Source organism: Pararge aegeria, chromosome 7 (genome assembly GCF_905163445.1).
Source record: "Pararge aegeria chromosome 7, ilParAegt1.1, whole genome shotgun sequence".
Taxonomy (NCBI): Eukaryota; Metazoa; Arthropoda; class Insecta; order Lepidoptera; family Nymphalidae; genus Pararge; species Pararge aegeria.
Window position 1 is genome coordinate 16,337,395 of NC_053186.1, and position 16,027 is coordinate 16,353,421.

Below are 16,027 nucleotides of genomic sequence, written 5' to 3' on the forward strand. Positions count from 1 at the left end.
AGTAAAGAAATACGTGTTTTACAAATTCCAACTCCAAAGGCTTGATGGAGTGACGTGTGATGGAGTGAAGTTGGAGAAGACTCTGGAGTTGGAATTAGGGGATGGGAACTTATATGAAAGTTTCTGATGTTTTAAGTAATTTACGTTCATATTTTTCTGTCAGCAGCCAAACTTTTTTTTAAACCTTTGTAGTTAAAATATATCAAAATTGAACTAACATGAGCTAAGCCGCAGGCAAAAGCTAGTAATATAAAATAATAATAATAAATATATAATAAGTATACTACGACAATACACACATCGCAATCTAGTCCCAAAGTAAGCGTATCTTGTGTTATGGATACTAAGAAGATGAATATTTTTTACATACATCTTACTACATAAATACTTATAATAACAGATAAACATCCAGACACTAAAACATTCATGTTCATAAAACAAAACTTTTCCAGTTGTGGGAATCGATCCCACGGCCTTGGACTCAGAAAGCAGAGTCGCTGCCCACTGCGCCAATCGGCCGTCAACACGACTGTCGAAAAGCCGCCGGCTGAATACCTATCTAGAAAAGTGTGATTAATTTAACTTTTAAGATCACGGATTGTCAGGCCGTGGTCTGTCGTCATAGACGTTAGGCTTGTATCGAATAGTGCCTATGACTTGAGATTTGACTGGACTGATAGTGTCCCTTTACATTACTCGGTAAAGTCAGCGCGTATTGACGTATTGACGACGCCTCAGATGCCGAGGAGGCTGACCAGTGATGAGTGTTTTACGAACTGGACGTTTTACTTGTTTGTGCTAGGTACGAGGTGTTGGAGTTCCTCGGGCGAGGAACGTTCGGGCAGGTGGTGAAGTGCTGGAAGAAGGGCACCAATGAAATTGTCGCCATCAAGATCCTCAAGAACCACCCCAGCTATGCTCGCCAGGGGCAGATTGAGGTAAGGACACATTTCTTAAGCATGTCTGCTTAATATTAAAATGTTTAACTCAGTGAATAAGTATCTACATGATTGTAAACGTTGATGTTGGAAAAGAGCAACTACTGAGTTTCTTGCCGGCTCTTCTCGGTAGAATCTGCTTTCCGAACCGGTGGTAGAGTCACTACAAACAGACATACTTGACGTTTCAAAAGTGCTTATAAAGTAGGCCTACTTGAAATAAATGAAATTTGAATTTTAAATTTCTTGCCTAGATTCCAGTGCTTTTTGAATGAATGAAAAAAAATCTTATAAGTACTAAAAATAAGTAATATCCTTATGTTCATTTGGTCAATGTACAAAAATGTTAAGCTTGTCACCAAGCTATATACAAAATCGCCCAATCTCAAATTACTATAATACAAAACCCAAGAAAAGTACTTCTTTATAGTATTTATGTAACGAAGCTCCTGGAAAAAGGTAAACGTGGGCGGGACAGACCGTTAATAATATACGCCACATTATTTGTGCTCTCATTATTTCGCCGTAGTTTCCCAGTAAATGTACATTATCCGGAGGACTATTACGTTAGTCTGTCCCGGTTATGAAATTTATTTGAATAATATACCAAAGGAAGGCACATTAGTGTAACAGAGTACAGATTAGAATAGGTAAACAGAATACGAAGAGAACGCTTCGCTGAAATTAGTGGAAAACTTGTTAGTGATAAATGTTGCAAATAACATTTCAGTATTGCCAAAAATGGGGTTATTATTTTGTCGTAATATATTTGGCATATCTTCCTATTTTTTTACTTTACTTCTCTTATCTAAATTACATACATTTATAACATAGTCCCCAATATAAGATGTGAAGTACGCATTTGGTTGTATATACACATATATATTACAATAATTAGGTATTTTTACTTTACTTTATATAAAAATAAAATGGTTTTTTGAAATTAAAGATAACTGTAAATTAGTCTATGTTCAGATTAGGTTAAAGTTCAAATAAATAAATAAAAATTATCTGAGCTACTTGAATGGTCTTAAATACTAGAAGTTTTCTTACATTCAATATTCCTATATGAAGGATACTATGCTTGTTTATTTCATAAAGAGTTATATTTGTTTGCCATTTCGTGAATTCCTGGCCGGGTCTTTGCGTAATATTTTCAAAAATCTGTCTTTATACTTCGTTTATAAGTCTCTTTATATCGCAAGTTTTCTTTGGCGACGGTCCAGTTAAAAGCATCTTCATACAGGGCAACTTCTGGCCGACTACATACACACGGCAAAGTATGCTAGCGATCTAAAGTAAGAATGGTTAGAGCTTGAGTGGTTGCGGTTCGACGCTGTTTTAAAAACTAAATTGAACCTTAATGGTGAAGAAAACCATTTTAAAATAACCGGGACTTATGAAGCTCGTTATTCCTAAGGCCGAAGCCTCAACACTTTGTGACACTTTTACGCTGCAATGACGAATCATTGCAGCGTAAAAGTGTCACTGTCACTCAACGCGAAGGAATCTTTGTCGTCTCTTACCAACTTTGTGATTACTGTCTATACATTCAAAGAGAAGGGTAGGTACTCGTATGTCTGTAGATGGTTTAAGATTAGCAATCTTGTCAGCACGTCTGCAAATAGCTTAAATCAAAATGTTTGTGTAGAGACGCTCCCCAAGAAATATATATCGCTCCGAAGATTATATCGAGCCCCGATAATTGACAAACCGCTATAAATATAAGGTCCGCACACTTTATGCGTGCGATAAAAATCTCTATATTCCTCAACGATGCTTTTTTGGTAGTAGCTTGACTGTTGGTGCTGTGATAACATAGTAAAATGGCTCCAATAACCAATATAGTATCTAGGCAAAGAAAATGACAACAAATTACAACTCTTTAATTGTTAGCTAAGTTGTAGAGGCGATTTTAGGTATTGAAATAGTTTTCTATATTAGACAATGTTTTAAGGGGAACATTCTAGAAGAAAAGAACTGAGCTTCTGAGTTTGAGAGCAAATTTCTGAGTTTGGTTTTAATTTTAAAGATCGGTACAGGATCGCGGAGGATTAAGATGAAGACAAAGACAACTGCGATCTCTGTGAGATAATGATTAACAAATAATACCATACTAAGTCTATTGTGAACTTCTTTATAGACCAGGGCGCATTTGCATTTGTAATCTGTAGGTTTAAGAGACCCAGACCTGTACTATGCAATTAAAGGGTTGATACCTACGCATCAAGAAATCCTCTTTTGGTCTATTTGAATATGAGCTAAGGTCTGGTTAGTGGATTGAAGATCATGGTCTGTTCCTGAACCCATCTTAGTTCCGATCTACTACCACAAAGTAAAGATGGTCAAACCTGACGAACAGTGGCGTGCATTGAGTTTCTTACCAGGGTATGCATACAGCTGGGAAATTGCATAAAATGGCAAGGACGCTCCTCCCAGACGAGCTATTTTTCAATTTAAGGGTAAGCAGTGCTTTTGTGCATGTATGAAGTGCACGCCACTGCTGACGAATCGTATAGACAGAGCGATAATGCCGTTATTGCTGGTACCGTGGGTCCCATAAATATAATGGAGACGATGTCGGCATTTACAACGAAGTCAAATGCGTCATAGTACTGTCTTTACTTGAAACTGTGCTACCGCCAACCCGCCTACAGTGTTTCTCTTTCCGTGTAGGGTAATTCCGGGGTATATGGCCCTATTAACTTTGAGAACTGATTTTCAACGAATTATAATAAATCAAACAATTATTTTAATTACCAACGAAACTCTATATCTCTTATCAAATATTAACAAGAATCAGTCGCCAATCAAAGAAAAATAAACAATCTGGCATGACCAAAAAACCTTAAGACTGGCCATCTCTCCCAGATTGTCCGAGTGTGATGGCCATAGGAATTGGGGAAAGATAGCCAGTGCTCTCTTTCCTTTTCCCTTTGCCCTTACGTACTATCAACTCCTTCATTTTCTAGTTGCCGCAGCCGAAGCACATGTATTTAAACTCCGTACAATTTTTATACAGCCTGAGCATTAAAAAATACCTACTATATAAAACTGTTCTAAATAACAAAATCTTGCCCCCAGGTGTCAATCCTCTCCCGCTTGTCTCAAGAGTCGGCGGACGAGTTCAACTTCGTCCGCGCGTACGAATGCTTCCAGCATCGCTCGCACACGTGCCTCGTGTTCGAGATGCTGGAACAGAACCTGTACGACTTCCTCAAGCAGAACAAGTTCTCGCCGCTGCCGCTCAAGTACATCCGGCCCATACTGCAGCAGGTGCTTACTGCCCTGCTCAAACTTAAGGTAAAGTTCCCAAGGTATTCTATGTTTCTTTTCTCTTTAGTCTGTTTGAAACCCCCGAAAGTGGTGATCGCTGTGACTTGTGACTGGGCGTGAGAAAGGGATTTTTTAATACCCGCAAGTGGGAGGTCCCTGGCAGATACAATAGGTAAATTTATAATTTCTGATTTTTTTTTTTTTTTATTTATTATTACTTAGTACCAGACAGGAGAGTCATTAATAAAAAGTGTCAATAATCATCGATTTAGAGAAGTAATTATTCAATTTAAGATGTGTTTCAAATAACGTGTTTTCATATTTTCATATTACGTGTAAATGAAAACCGAAATAATACTTCACTGTTACCGTAGCTATGCGCATGTCAGTCTTTTATCTTCAATAGGGTTGTCATAAAAGATGTCTCTTAAAAAGTTCTAAGTTTGTATTAAACGTAAGCTTATAGAAAAGTCCCATTATAGTATAAAGGACTACGTAATCGATAAAAAAGCTTGGGTGTGAATTATTGCTCTAACCAGGTTGCTCTTCTAATAATTTTAAATGAATGAATTAGTGAGATGGTGATAAAAAAACCATCCGGCTAAGTTTGTTGTGGGCTTCTTCTTAGACCAAGACGCGTTTGGAACCCTCGTAGCTTTAGTTTTAAGTTTACGAATGTGGTTATCGCCATTATCTCACTACCGTGTAATTCTTATGTACCTACGCATCAAGGGCCACCTATGGGCTCTATACTTGGATAAAGATATTTTTGACTTTGACTCAAGTAAACACTAAGAATTTTTTGAATTCGTATGTATGGAAGAATAATGATGCTTCTTTTGATTTAATATTTATATGGGGGATTCCTTATGAAATTTATTTATGCATCCTTCAATATTATTTCGTAATTCTGTTACACGTTGTATAAGTATGTTGTATAAGTAACCTAAAAAAAAACTCTAGCAACCCTAACTAATTATTGTTGTTTTTTAAAATGGCATGGCTTTTTATTTTTGTTCTCGTTATCCGTTGACCTATTTGCCCTCAATAGTTAACACAGCTGATGTTAAGGCTGTCACTGCGTATTTTTTATGATAACTTTGTTTAGTTTCTTCAAAAAGTATTTAATTATTATGCAAAATGCCATACCTCATCGGCTTAGCCATTTCAACTAGTCCTATATATATATCCCTAACCCAGTTCTTATCTATATACAATAAAGCTATAGGTTAACTGCTTTATCAGTCAGTTTGTTCTATAACTAGTGACGTGGTTTATTGCAGCAATTGGGTCTGATCCACGCGGACCTGAAGCCCGAGAACATAATGCTGGTGGAGCCGGCGCGGCAGCCCTACCGTGTCAAGGTCATTGACTTCGGCAGCGCGTCCCACGTCAGCAAAGCCGTCTGCAACACCTACCTGCAGAGCAGATACTACCGGTAACTATTCCTTTGAGGCGATTCCAGTGCGAGCAATGTCTCATGGCTTCGAAACGTGGTCGCTAACTTGAGCCTCACATGGGTGAAGTCATATTCATGGAGTATTTTTACGTGATCAAATCAAAAGTAAGGAGATACATAGAAAAACCTTTGAGCGTGTGGCCAAACTGATTTTATAATATCAACCCATTAGCGGCCCACTACAGTGCGCGGGTCTCCTCCCACAATGAGAAGGGTTTAAGCCCGCAGTCCACCACGCTGGCCCCGTTCGGATTGATGGACACAACACACCTTTGAGAATATTATGTAGAACTCTCAGTCATGCAGGTTTCCTCACGATGTTTTCCTTCACTGTTGAAGCAAGTGATATTTTAATTAAATAAAACATACATAACTTAGAAAAGTTGGAGGTGCGTGCTGGGATTCGAACTGGGCCCTACGAAAGTGAAGTCGATTTCCTGGGCTATCAAAACTTTACGAAACTGATTTATATGGTGCAAATAGCTTGGAGGGCTGAATACTGAAAATCCAACAAACGCAGCGTCCGCTCCAGAAAACTGGGAGCTCGACAATATAAACACCAAAATTAAAGTTTTTAATATCAAAAACAACAGAACCTCCTTAGAACTTTCCATCTTTCTTTTTACATAACCTTGGGTGAATTTTCAAAAAGTTTCTTTGTTCATATTTAGCACTGATGTTGTCTATCACTGAATCAGTCACGGTATTGTTTTTTTTATAGCGTCATTGAAGATACTTTACAGAAAAGCAGCCAGTACGTGTATTTTGCTTAAGTTGTTGTCACAGATTTTTACAGTCAAACTTTTATAATTTTCAGCGCACCAGAGATCATCTTGGGGCTGGCTTTCTGCGAGGCTATCGACATGTGGTCATTGGGCTGCGTGGTGGCCGAACTGTTCCTGGGCTGGCCACTCTACCCGGGCTCCTCGGAGTACGACCAGATCCGATACATCTCACAGACGCAGGGTCTGCCCACAGAACACATGCTTAATAGGTAAAGATGATTTATTGCTCGTATAATCTACATTATGTACCTCCTTAAACTGTATAATGCTAGAGTCGACATTGGCGAAGTAAATTCTACATCAGTTAAACTACCCTAAATTCCTAACTGTGGCCTTTTTCTGAGTATTTCTAATTACAAAATCAATAGTTACCAATTTTAGATCCAATGGAGGATCTAGTCAAACATGCTTCCTATAAATCGTGGTTACTACACGGAAGATGAATTTCTTAAACGCTTGGCAGCAGGCCGCTACGCTTTCATTTCTTCAATCTAAAGATTGTTAAAACTGGACCAGGCGTTTATAATCGTCATATCAACCCATTGATAGCCGATTGGCGCAGTGGGCAGCGACCCTGCTTTCTGTGTCCAAGTCTGTGGGTTCAATTCCCACAACTGGAAAATGTTTGTGTGATGAACATCAATGTTTTTCAATTTCTGGGTGTTCATCTGTATATTATAAGTATTTGTGTATATTATTCATAAAAAAAATACATCAGTCATCTTAGTACCTATAGAAGAGCACAAACAACGCTTTCTTTGGGACTTGATTGTGATGTGTGTATTATCGTAGTATATTTATTTATTTAAATTACCGGCCCACAATGGGAAGGGGTTTAGGTAGTCCACCACGCTGACCCAGTGTGGATTGGTAGACTTTGCGCACCAGGCGTTACTTTGCGGCATTCCATGATATACTAAACTGTAAATTATGTTGTAAAAAGCAATCTGCTGAGTTTCTTCGGTGGTAGAGTCACTACAAACCGACTGACTGGCCGTATAATAAAATGCTTATAAACTCGTCCTACTTGGAATACATGAATTTTGAATTTAGTTTGAGAAGTAACTGGAGATTCCTCAGTTGCAACATTATTTTGATTTTAACTAATTATTGTTTTATATTCACTTTGTTTTAAATCTAAGTGTTTTTTTATTTTAATCTAGCAAGTTTATATATATGTGGTTCCCCCTAACATGAAATAATATGATTTCATTTTTATTTACTTATTTTATTAAAATGCTGATTATATTTCATTTTAATTCCAGTGCGTCCAAAACGGCGAAGTTCTTCTACCGTGACGTGGACAGCACATATCCGTTCTGGAGGCTCAAAACACCTGAAGAGCACGAACTGGAGACCGGCATCAAGAGTAAGGAGGCGAGGAAGTACATCTTCAATTGCCTCGACGACATTGGACAAGTTAGTACTTCTACTGTCTTTGAAAAGATTCCAAAGAAGAAAGCTTTTCTTAATCCATACGCATATCTTAAACTACATATTTGACAGGTTTATCTACATCGTTTCAAAGAGTTACGAGTTTGATAAATCGTTAAATTATATTTATCAAATGGGAACTCTTTCAAACGAGACACTTTCTAAGTTATGTGTGTTTTAAGCAATTAAAATATCACTTGCTTCAACGGTGAAGGGAAACATCGTGAGGAAACCTGCATGCCTAAGAGTTCTCCAAAAGGTTTTCAAAGGCGTGTGGAGTACACCAATCTGCACTGGGCCAACGTTGTGGACTACGGCCTAAACCTTTCTCATTGTGGGAAGAGATTCCTGCCCCGTAGTGCCACGATGCTGTCAATAAATGGGTTTTTGATTGTTTTAATCAAAAATCCATTTTTGTCTATTCTAAGCAAATAAATGAGAAAGTGCGGATGTTTGTTTAATACCTACCATATGTTATCTCAACCAATGCACCGTTCTTGATAGCACATATATAGTTTACATCTTACAAATAGGATATAGGATTCATATAAGGGCGTTTAGCCAATAAAGGGTCCAGGATAACAACTCGATCTCGGGGGATTCAAATAAACCTTTGTTATATTTGTACGGCTTCAATCTCGGCGAAATCTCGTCCTAGAGACTGATAAAGGACACATCTCGGAATAGCAAATATACAGTAACAAAATTTCCGCGGGATATAAAACAGGAAAAAACGCGGACGAAGCGGGGGGCAGGGTAACAGCTAGTATAAATATAGATATGTCAGATACTCAGTTATTGATTCTTTCTTTCAAACTAATATTATGACCCGAAATAACGTAATAATGAATATTAAACAAATTATATATTCCAGGGAGAAATATATAATTGTTGATACTCTCCAATGAGAGTGGGTATAAAATATTTACTTTATATTGTGTTTGTATTGTTTCAGGTGAACGTACCAACGGATCTTGAAGGAGGCCAACTTTTGGCAGAGAAAGCGGACAGGAGGGAATTTATTGACTTATTGAAGAGAATGCTCACAATGGACCAAGTGAGTTTTATTTTAATAAAAATACGTAGTTTAAAAATAAACCATTCTTTTGTTTTGAAGATTTTTTTACAATACATACCGGGCGGCCGAATGGCACAGTGGGTAGCGTCCCTGCTTGATGACCCTGATGAGCATGAATGTTTTTCAGTGGCTGGGCGTTTATATGTATTTTATAAGTATTTATGTATATTATACATATAAATATTCATCAGTAATCTTAGTACCCTGCAGAGCATTGCCGTAGTATATTTATTTATTTATACATACATTTGGTAGTTATAAAAAGACTGTCACCTCTTTTATATGCAATGATTAAATTAAAAACGAGTGGAGAGCTTTCTTTTACATTGATTAAACAATCAATCACCAGTAAATCTATACACGTTACTATGTTTCCGTACACCGGATGCCACAGGTCGAGTGGGGAGTTGGATAATATGTGCTACCAAGTACTATATATCGTTATTCATCTTCTTTAAATTGAAGTTTGGCGGTGAACAATCCGTAAGACTTCTTATTAATAACATTATAAGAATATAAGAAGGTGGACGAAACAAAGCATTTCATTAATCGACATCTTAAATCAAGTGTATTGTTTCACAGATTATTTATTTTTATTTATTTATTTTTTTATTACACAAACTACTAAAATTATTAATCTTCGCATCCTGAAACTCACATGAGTTTATTTGGACGCTGCACATTCCATTACCCATTAAATAGCAATACAGTATACAGCAGGTAGTACACTAATAAATCCAGTGTAGGTAATTCTGTACTGCGAGCCATCGCGTCGCTCAGTAGATACGAGCGACCGGTTTGGCGCTGCCCCGAATGCATACGTTATACAGGTGTTCCAATATTACTATGTTTAAAGGTTTTAAGTTACATTTATTTCATGGTAATATTTGTTTAGAATGCGTTTTACGTTACTCATCGTCACTGAATTTCTCAACGTTAGGGGTAGTTCATTTATTAATCTAGGTAGCATATATTTAGTGGTTCTCTTGCCGTAATAATTATTCGCTCCTGTAAGGTTTATTTTTTTTTCTTGTATTCTTCTGGTTATTATTGCCGGCTTATACGTATTGTTTTCATTATATTTTAAAAAGTTCTCGATGAGTAATTGTAATTTTATTTTTGTTTTACTGTGAGTGTTTTGCATTGCTTATAAATCCATGTATCGTCGTGTTTGTGTTTTAGTTTTAAATTGTGAAAAAAGATAAGGCTCAGAGATAGTACATAGTGTACCTCTAAAGCCTGTGAAGTATTTTTTAAGTTTTCATTTACACATTGTTTAATGTATCTTAAAAACTAACAGCCGATTCCTTGCATTCCAGTAATTATTTCGGCTTTATGAGAGTAAATATTCTTCATAGTGAAATATCTTTTACGATATGTTTTTAATTTCTATATGTTTTCGAATGTTTTGTTTCAGGAACGAAGGATAACACCAGGTGAGGCCTTGAACCACGCGTTCGTAACTCTCGCCCATCTAGTTGACTATGCACACTGCAACAACGTGAAGGCCTCAGTCCAAATGATGGAGGTAAATGTTACTTTAATATAAAACCGAACAGCACAATAACAACTTCCGTAGGGCCAATGTATTTTTGAATGATGCTGATTGGGTGGACTTTTAACACTGTTTTTAAAAACTCTCAGGCATATGGGTTTCCTCACGGAATTTCCTTTACCGTTGAAGCATGTGATATTTTAATAGAGATGCGTGCTGGGATTCGAACTCTCAGGCGTGCAGGCATGCAGAATTGCATTTCGAAATTAAAAGTAGTCGATTAAAATTAAAAAGAGACGTTTATTGTAACGCAATCCTTGCTTTTCGGCTTCTATGGGAGTACCGCCACTGCGTGTATCGTGTTAATCACATTTTCTATTTCCAGGTATGCCGTCGCAGCGGCAGCGGCGTCGGCGGTGTGGGCGGCGTCGGAGGCGTGGGCGGTGTAGGTGGCGTGGGCGTGGGCGTTGGCGTCGGTGGCGGCGAGTACGTGAGCGGTGTGGTCGCGCCCGCGGCACCATCCGCCCACCATTTGGCATTGACTATAAACCAGCAGAGGTTGCGGGCAGCGCCTTACGATAACTTGGTATGCTTAGTCATGAGTTTTATTCCCCTTCCGATAACTTAGTATTTTTATTTATTTCCTTAATATTTATGACATCCCACATAAAAAACTTTGTATTTGGAGTCATGAACTTAATGATAACAAGGTATGACATCATGATATTTTATAATATTCTTCTCATGATGTATTTGTAGGTTTCGTCGCGAGTTTTATAATATTCCACTTTATATGTTAAAGTGTGAACTTTAATGTTATATCCCGCTTAAGATAACTACGTATGTCATCAGTTTTATATTATATATTTCATTCCTTTCTGATTAAAATTTGCGTCATGATCTTTAAAAGAATATTGCGTAACAGTTAACAATGTATTTTAAACAGATACTGAGACTGACCAAAGACCAAAAATTAAAAATCAGTTATTCAATTTTTCATTAAATAGGTGGGATGGGATACCCAAAAAAAATGTTGACATCTAAAACCTAACCTTATCGATATTGTTAACGTCCTGTAATTTGTTGGTCTACATTGGGTCTGCGGATAAATTGGCCGCACTTTTCAGATCCTCGGTTGGATACTAGGAGCACATATAATGAAAGTTCTCACTTGTTTGTTGTCTTCAGTACCAGCTGTACAGTGGAGGGCGCGTGGCCGTGGGAGGCGCCCGGCAATACGCCACAAGAGCGGCGGAGCCTTTTCCGCACCAATTCGTCTCCTCCATCCTCTGCCAGCCCGCCTATCAGGTAAAGATCACGAGGATTTCTGGTTTCTTACCGATATTATGAATGCACACATACTTACATGTTTAAATAAATTAATATACATACTTTTATTACACACTACAAAAGTACATACAAAAGAAAAGTATAACAAAACAACGTCAACAATTTGGCGGCCTTATCGCTTCATAGCGATTTCTTCGGGGCAAAATACAGAATATAGGTAGGTTATGCATATATACAACGTGTAGCAGAAATATGAAATAAAATTAAAGGACGCATAAGGAATCACAATGTAAAAATATTAAACCAAAAGAAGCATATTTATTTTTCCATACAAACGAATTCAAAGCATTCTTAGTGTTTATTTATGACAACCCTACTGAAGATAAATGTCCGACACGCGCATAGTACCTACGCTACGCGACGCGTGCCAAATAAAGAGACAGGTGTCAAATGATTTTAATTTTGCATGTGATGTTAAGGCTGTATCTGATTTCTTTCAGTGGCAACTATGGCAGTGGTTTATTCAAAAACTATTAGGTTTTAGGTTCCACAGATAAGTCTCGGAGACAGTACATAATGTACCTCTGGAGCCTGTGAAGTATTATTTCGGTTATTATTTACACGTTTTATATACCCGTAAAAAATATTTCATCACTTAAATAAATATATACAACTAAAAATAAAAATGATATTTACTTAAAAATAATATTTTCAATTAAGTATATACTAAATAAATAATTATCCTCAAACATAAAAAAAAAGAATGAAAACAGAGAAGAAGGGAGTAGTGGACTATCACGGGTCATCAGATGAGCATCAGGTGTTTTTTTCTTTTCTTTCTTTTGTCCTTCTTTCACGCCCTAACTAAGCAACAAATCAACTTGATTTTTGGCATAGAGTTAGTTAAAAGGATTTATTTTATGGATACAGCTATACAGCAGCTATAAATTTTACATAGTTACAACCATACTTTGGTTAGTTTCAATAAGCCAGTAAAGTTTTCACAAATTTGGAGGTACATAAGGTACATTTCCCGATCGGCTAGATGTACTTATTATAGATCGCGTTGAACAGTTGAGGTGAGGTTTCCCGATTTCGGATGCAAACCTTTCGTATTTATAAAAGAATATAACAATATGTTGGTATTTATTGGTATATGTATCCCAAGTATGGTGAATAACATGGCTACTTTTTTCCCAGGAAACAAACGGTTCCCATAGTATTTGCAAATAACTTTTATAAACATGGAAGAATATACTAACACAAACAAAATACTAACAGGTTACTATTTTTATAAGATATCATCATTTTTATCCTCAGCCTATTCATGTCGCACACTTTGGTAAAGGCTGAGTTCGGCATTCCGTACTCTTCTGAGTACTGAACAGTACTAAACTAATACCAATATAAATATATGTATATCTTAACTAAACATATTATAATAATCTGTTAAGTGCAATGTTACCACAAAAAAGAAAACAATGTACAAGTTAGACAGTGTGATTTTTTTTTATAAAAAAATTGTTAATGATTTTCTTTATTTACACCATCCCGTGTTGCAGTAATTTAAATATTTTATACTTCTGAGGTATATTTACACAGTCCCGCGTCGCAGTAATTCAATTACAATTTGCTAATAATGTGTATCATTGTTATACAGGTACAGCAATTAGCCGCAGCAGCAGCGGCAGCGGCGGCCGCCCACCACCAGCACGGCGTGAGCGGCGTGGGGGTGGGTGGTGTCGGCGTGGGCGTGGGCGTGGGCGACGTGGGAGAGTGGCGCGCGCCGCTCATAGTCGAGCCTGCGCCGCTACCGGAACCGGACGTGTGGGACTTCCACCCGCACCCACACCACCACCATCCGCACAAGAGGTGAGGGACACTATAACTTTAAATATGAATACAGGCAAATATCGCTCATTCCTTTGCCAGTTACGTTTATCCGGAAGTCGATACAATTTGGACCTTTGGTATAGAGGTATTTTTCGATAATCAATGCAAAATTTCTAGTAAAAATTAGTTAATATTACACACATAAGCGTTGTAATTGTTTTGTACTATTTAATTATTTTAAGAAAGTTTCCGTAAAGGGTACTTACTAAACATGTCGACATCTGAGTCGCCCTAATGGGTGTTTATCTGTATATTATGAGTATTTATGTGTACTAAATTCAAACAAATGGTTCCCATAGGTTTTGTAAATTATAGATAGATAGATATTTGATCCCATAGAATTTTGACGGCCGACTGGCGCAGTGGGCAGCGACCCAAGGCCGTGGGTTCTATTCCCAGAACTGGTTAATGTTTGTGTGATGAACATGAATGTTTTTCAGTGTCTGGGTGTTTATCCACATATTATAAGTATTTCTGTGTATTATATTCATACAAATATTTATCAGCTATTTAAGTACCCATAACACAAGTTACGCTTACTTTGGGGCTAGATGGCGATGTGTGTTTTGTAGTACATTTATAATGAACTGCCTCAGAAGAAGATTTTCCGCTCGGTAAAACCGAGTTGTTTTTGTTATGAAAATTAAGCTTAATTTGCTATACTCCGCGAATAGCAGCAGAATCAGTATAGTGTAATTTATAATTACTTCAATCTGTATACTCCACACCAATGTTTTTGCATATCAAAGCACTATTAAGTATAAGTTAAAGGACCTTATGTTACTTGTTTTAGAGTTGCAATTGTTTTGTATTTCGAAAATAATACTGAACACATGAGTTGCGGGGTCGATATTATACTATACCTTTATATTATAATATATCTGTACCTTTAGTAAGATTTTCACATTCGCAAGCCAACATGACTTAATATTACTTGTAATTCTGTACCAAAAGTTACGCGAAGAGAGAGTTGTAAAAGAAGAAGAGAGAGTAGAAGTAGAGAGTACGTAAATTGTCATTGCAAGTATGTGTCTTGTCAACAGATCAACTAAACAACAGACGAGTGCTGTGCCGCATTATCAGCCGCACCACCAGACGCACCAATACAGGTGCGTATCACAATATTCATGTTTAACAACCTTAACATCAGCTGTTTTTGAATCCTAGGTTGTAGTCTATAGTATTTAAACAGTTATTAATACTCGTTTCTCAAAACTATCATGCAGGTTTTAATGTGATTTCTAGCAATTGCTATTCGTTTTTTAATGTTACTTATGTATTAAAACAGAAAAATACACATTATTTGAAATTTTAATCTTTTGGCTATATCAACTGTTACGTATACTTTTTATGTGTATGTTTAATATAAAGTTCTATGTAACCGTTTCCAGTATGGCAAGCAGCGGCGGGAAAAAGGAAGCGACAACGCAACTGTCGCCCGTGAAAAAACGTGTCAAAGAGGGCACCCCGCCCTCCAGGCATCGACATCACGACCACACGTCAGTTTGCTTTGCTATAGTTATTATATTGTATTAAATAGAAAAACACTCGTCGCTAAACGATTTAGGGTTCCGGTACGATGCTGCGTAGAAACCGACTTGTGGTTTAATATACCCCCAAACAGAGTAGCCGCTACCATCTTAGTCTGCATCACCCTGACATTGTAGAAACTTGATGCGGAAAAAAACCCCGATAATTGTTATTAGATCATCATGATCTATATATATATAGAATATATAGGTTGAATAGGCTATATATATATATATATATATATACACTGAAAGATTTTTTTTAAGTTTGACTAGCACTACTAAATTCCATCTACTGTCAAAAGATTTCGGAATGGGATTGATTGTTAACTTCAGGCAGTAGTATTTTGATGTACTTGAACTCTAAAGCGGATATTACAAAGTATCGCCGATTACATATTATGCAGGTCCGCTTTTGAGTACAGTGCAGTAACTGTGTGTGTGTACAGGGTGCGCAGCAACGTGCCAGCGGTGGGCGCGGTGGTGGCGGGCGGGTGGGAGGCGGGGTGTGCGAGCGCGGGCGCTGCGCACACCATCACCATCCGCGACACACCCTCGCCGGCTGTGTCCGTCATCACCATATCCGACTCCGATGACGACGCGGAACCCAAACACAACAGAGGTAAGTTTTTTTTTTTTTTTAATATTTTGATCGCAGCGGTGATAAAGTCAAAAATATCTTTATTCAAGTAGGCCCATAGGTGGCACTTTTGATGCGTACATAAGAATTACACGGTAGTGAGATGATGGCGATAACCACATTCGTAAACTTAAAACTGAAACTACGAGGGTTCCAAACGCGTCCTGGTCTAAGAAGAAGCCCACAACATACTTAGCCGGGTGTTTTTTT

General features: G+C 37.5%; 1 protein-coding gene across 4 annotated transcripts in view; it reads left to right on the forward strand.

Annotated features, from left to right (window-relative positions):
• LOC120625139 (homeodomain-interacting protein kinase 2) overlaps window positions 1-16,027 on the forward strand; it is a 183,613-nt gene that overhangs the window by 149,446 nt on the left and 18,140 nt on the right. For all 4 annotated transcript variants that reach the window (XM_039892097.1, XM_039892099.1, XM_039892100.1 and 1 more), the window contains exons 6-18: window positions 803-938; window positions 4,023-4,241; window positions 5,498-5,652; window positions 6,491-6,667; window positions 7,724-7,877; window positions 8,848-8,949; window positions 10,388-10,498; window positions 10,851-11,051; window positions 11,654-11,773; window positions 13,416-13,627; window positions 14,692-14,757; window positions 15,040-15,147; window positions 15,627-15,799. In XM_039892097.1, the coding sequence (XP_039748031.1) occupies window positions 803-938; window positions 4,023-4,241; window positions 5,498-5,652; window positions 6,491-6,667; window positions 7,724-7,877; window positions 8,848-8,949; window positions 10,388-10,498; window positions 10,851-11,051; window positions 11,654-11,773; window positions 13,416-13,627; window positions 14,692-14,757; window positions 15,040-15,147; window positions 15,627-15,799 (1,934 nt within the window). The remainder of the gene's footprint in view (window positions 1-802; window positions 939-4,022; window positions 4,242-5,497; window positions 5,653-6,490; window positions 6,668-7,723; window positions 7,878-8,847; window positions 8,950-10,387; window positions 10,499-10,850; window positions 11,052-11,653; window positions 11,774-13,415; window positions 13,628-14,691; window positions 14,758-15,039; window positions 15,148-15,626; window positions 15,800-16,027) is intronic.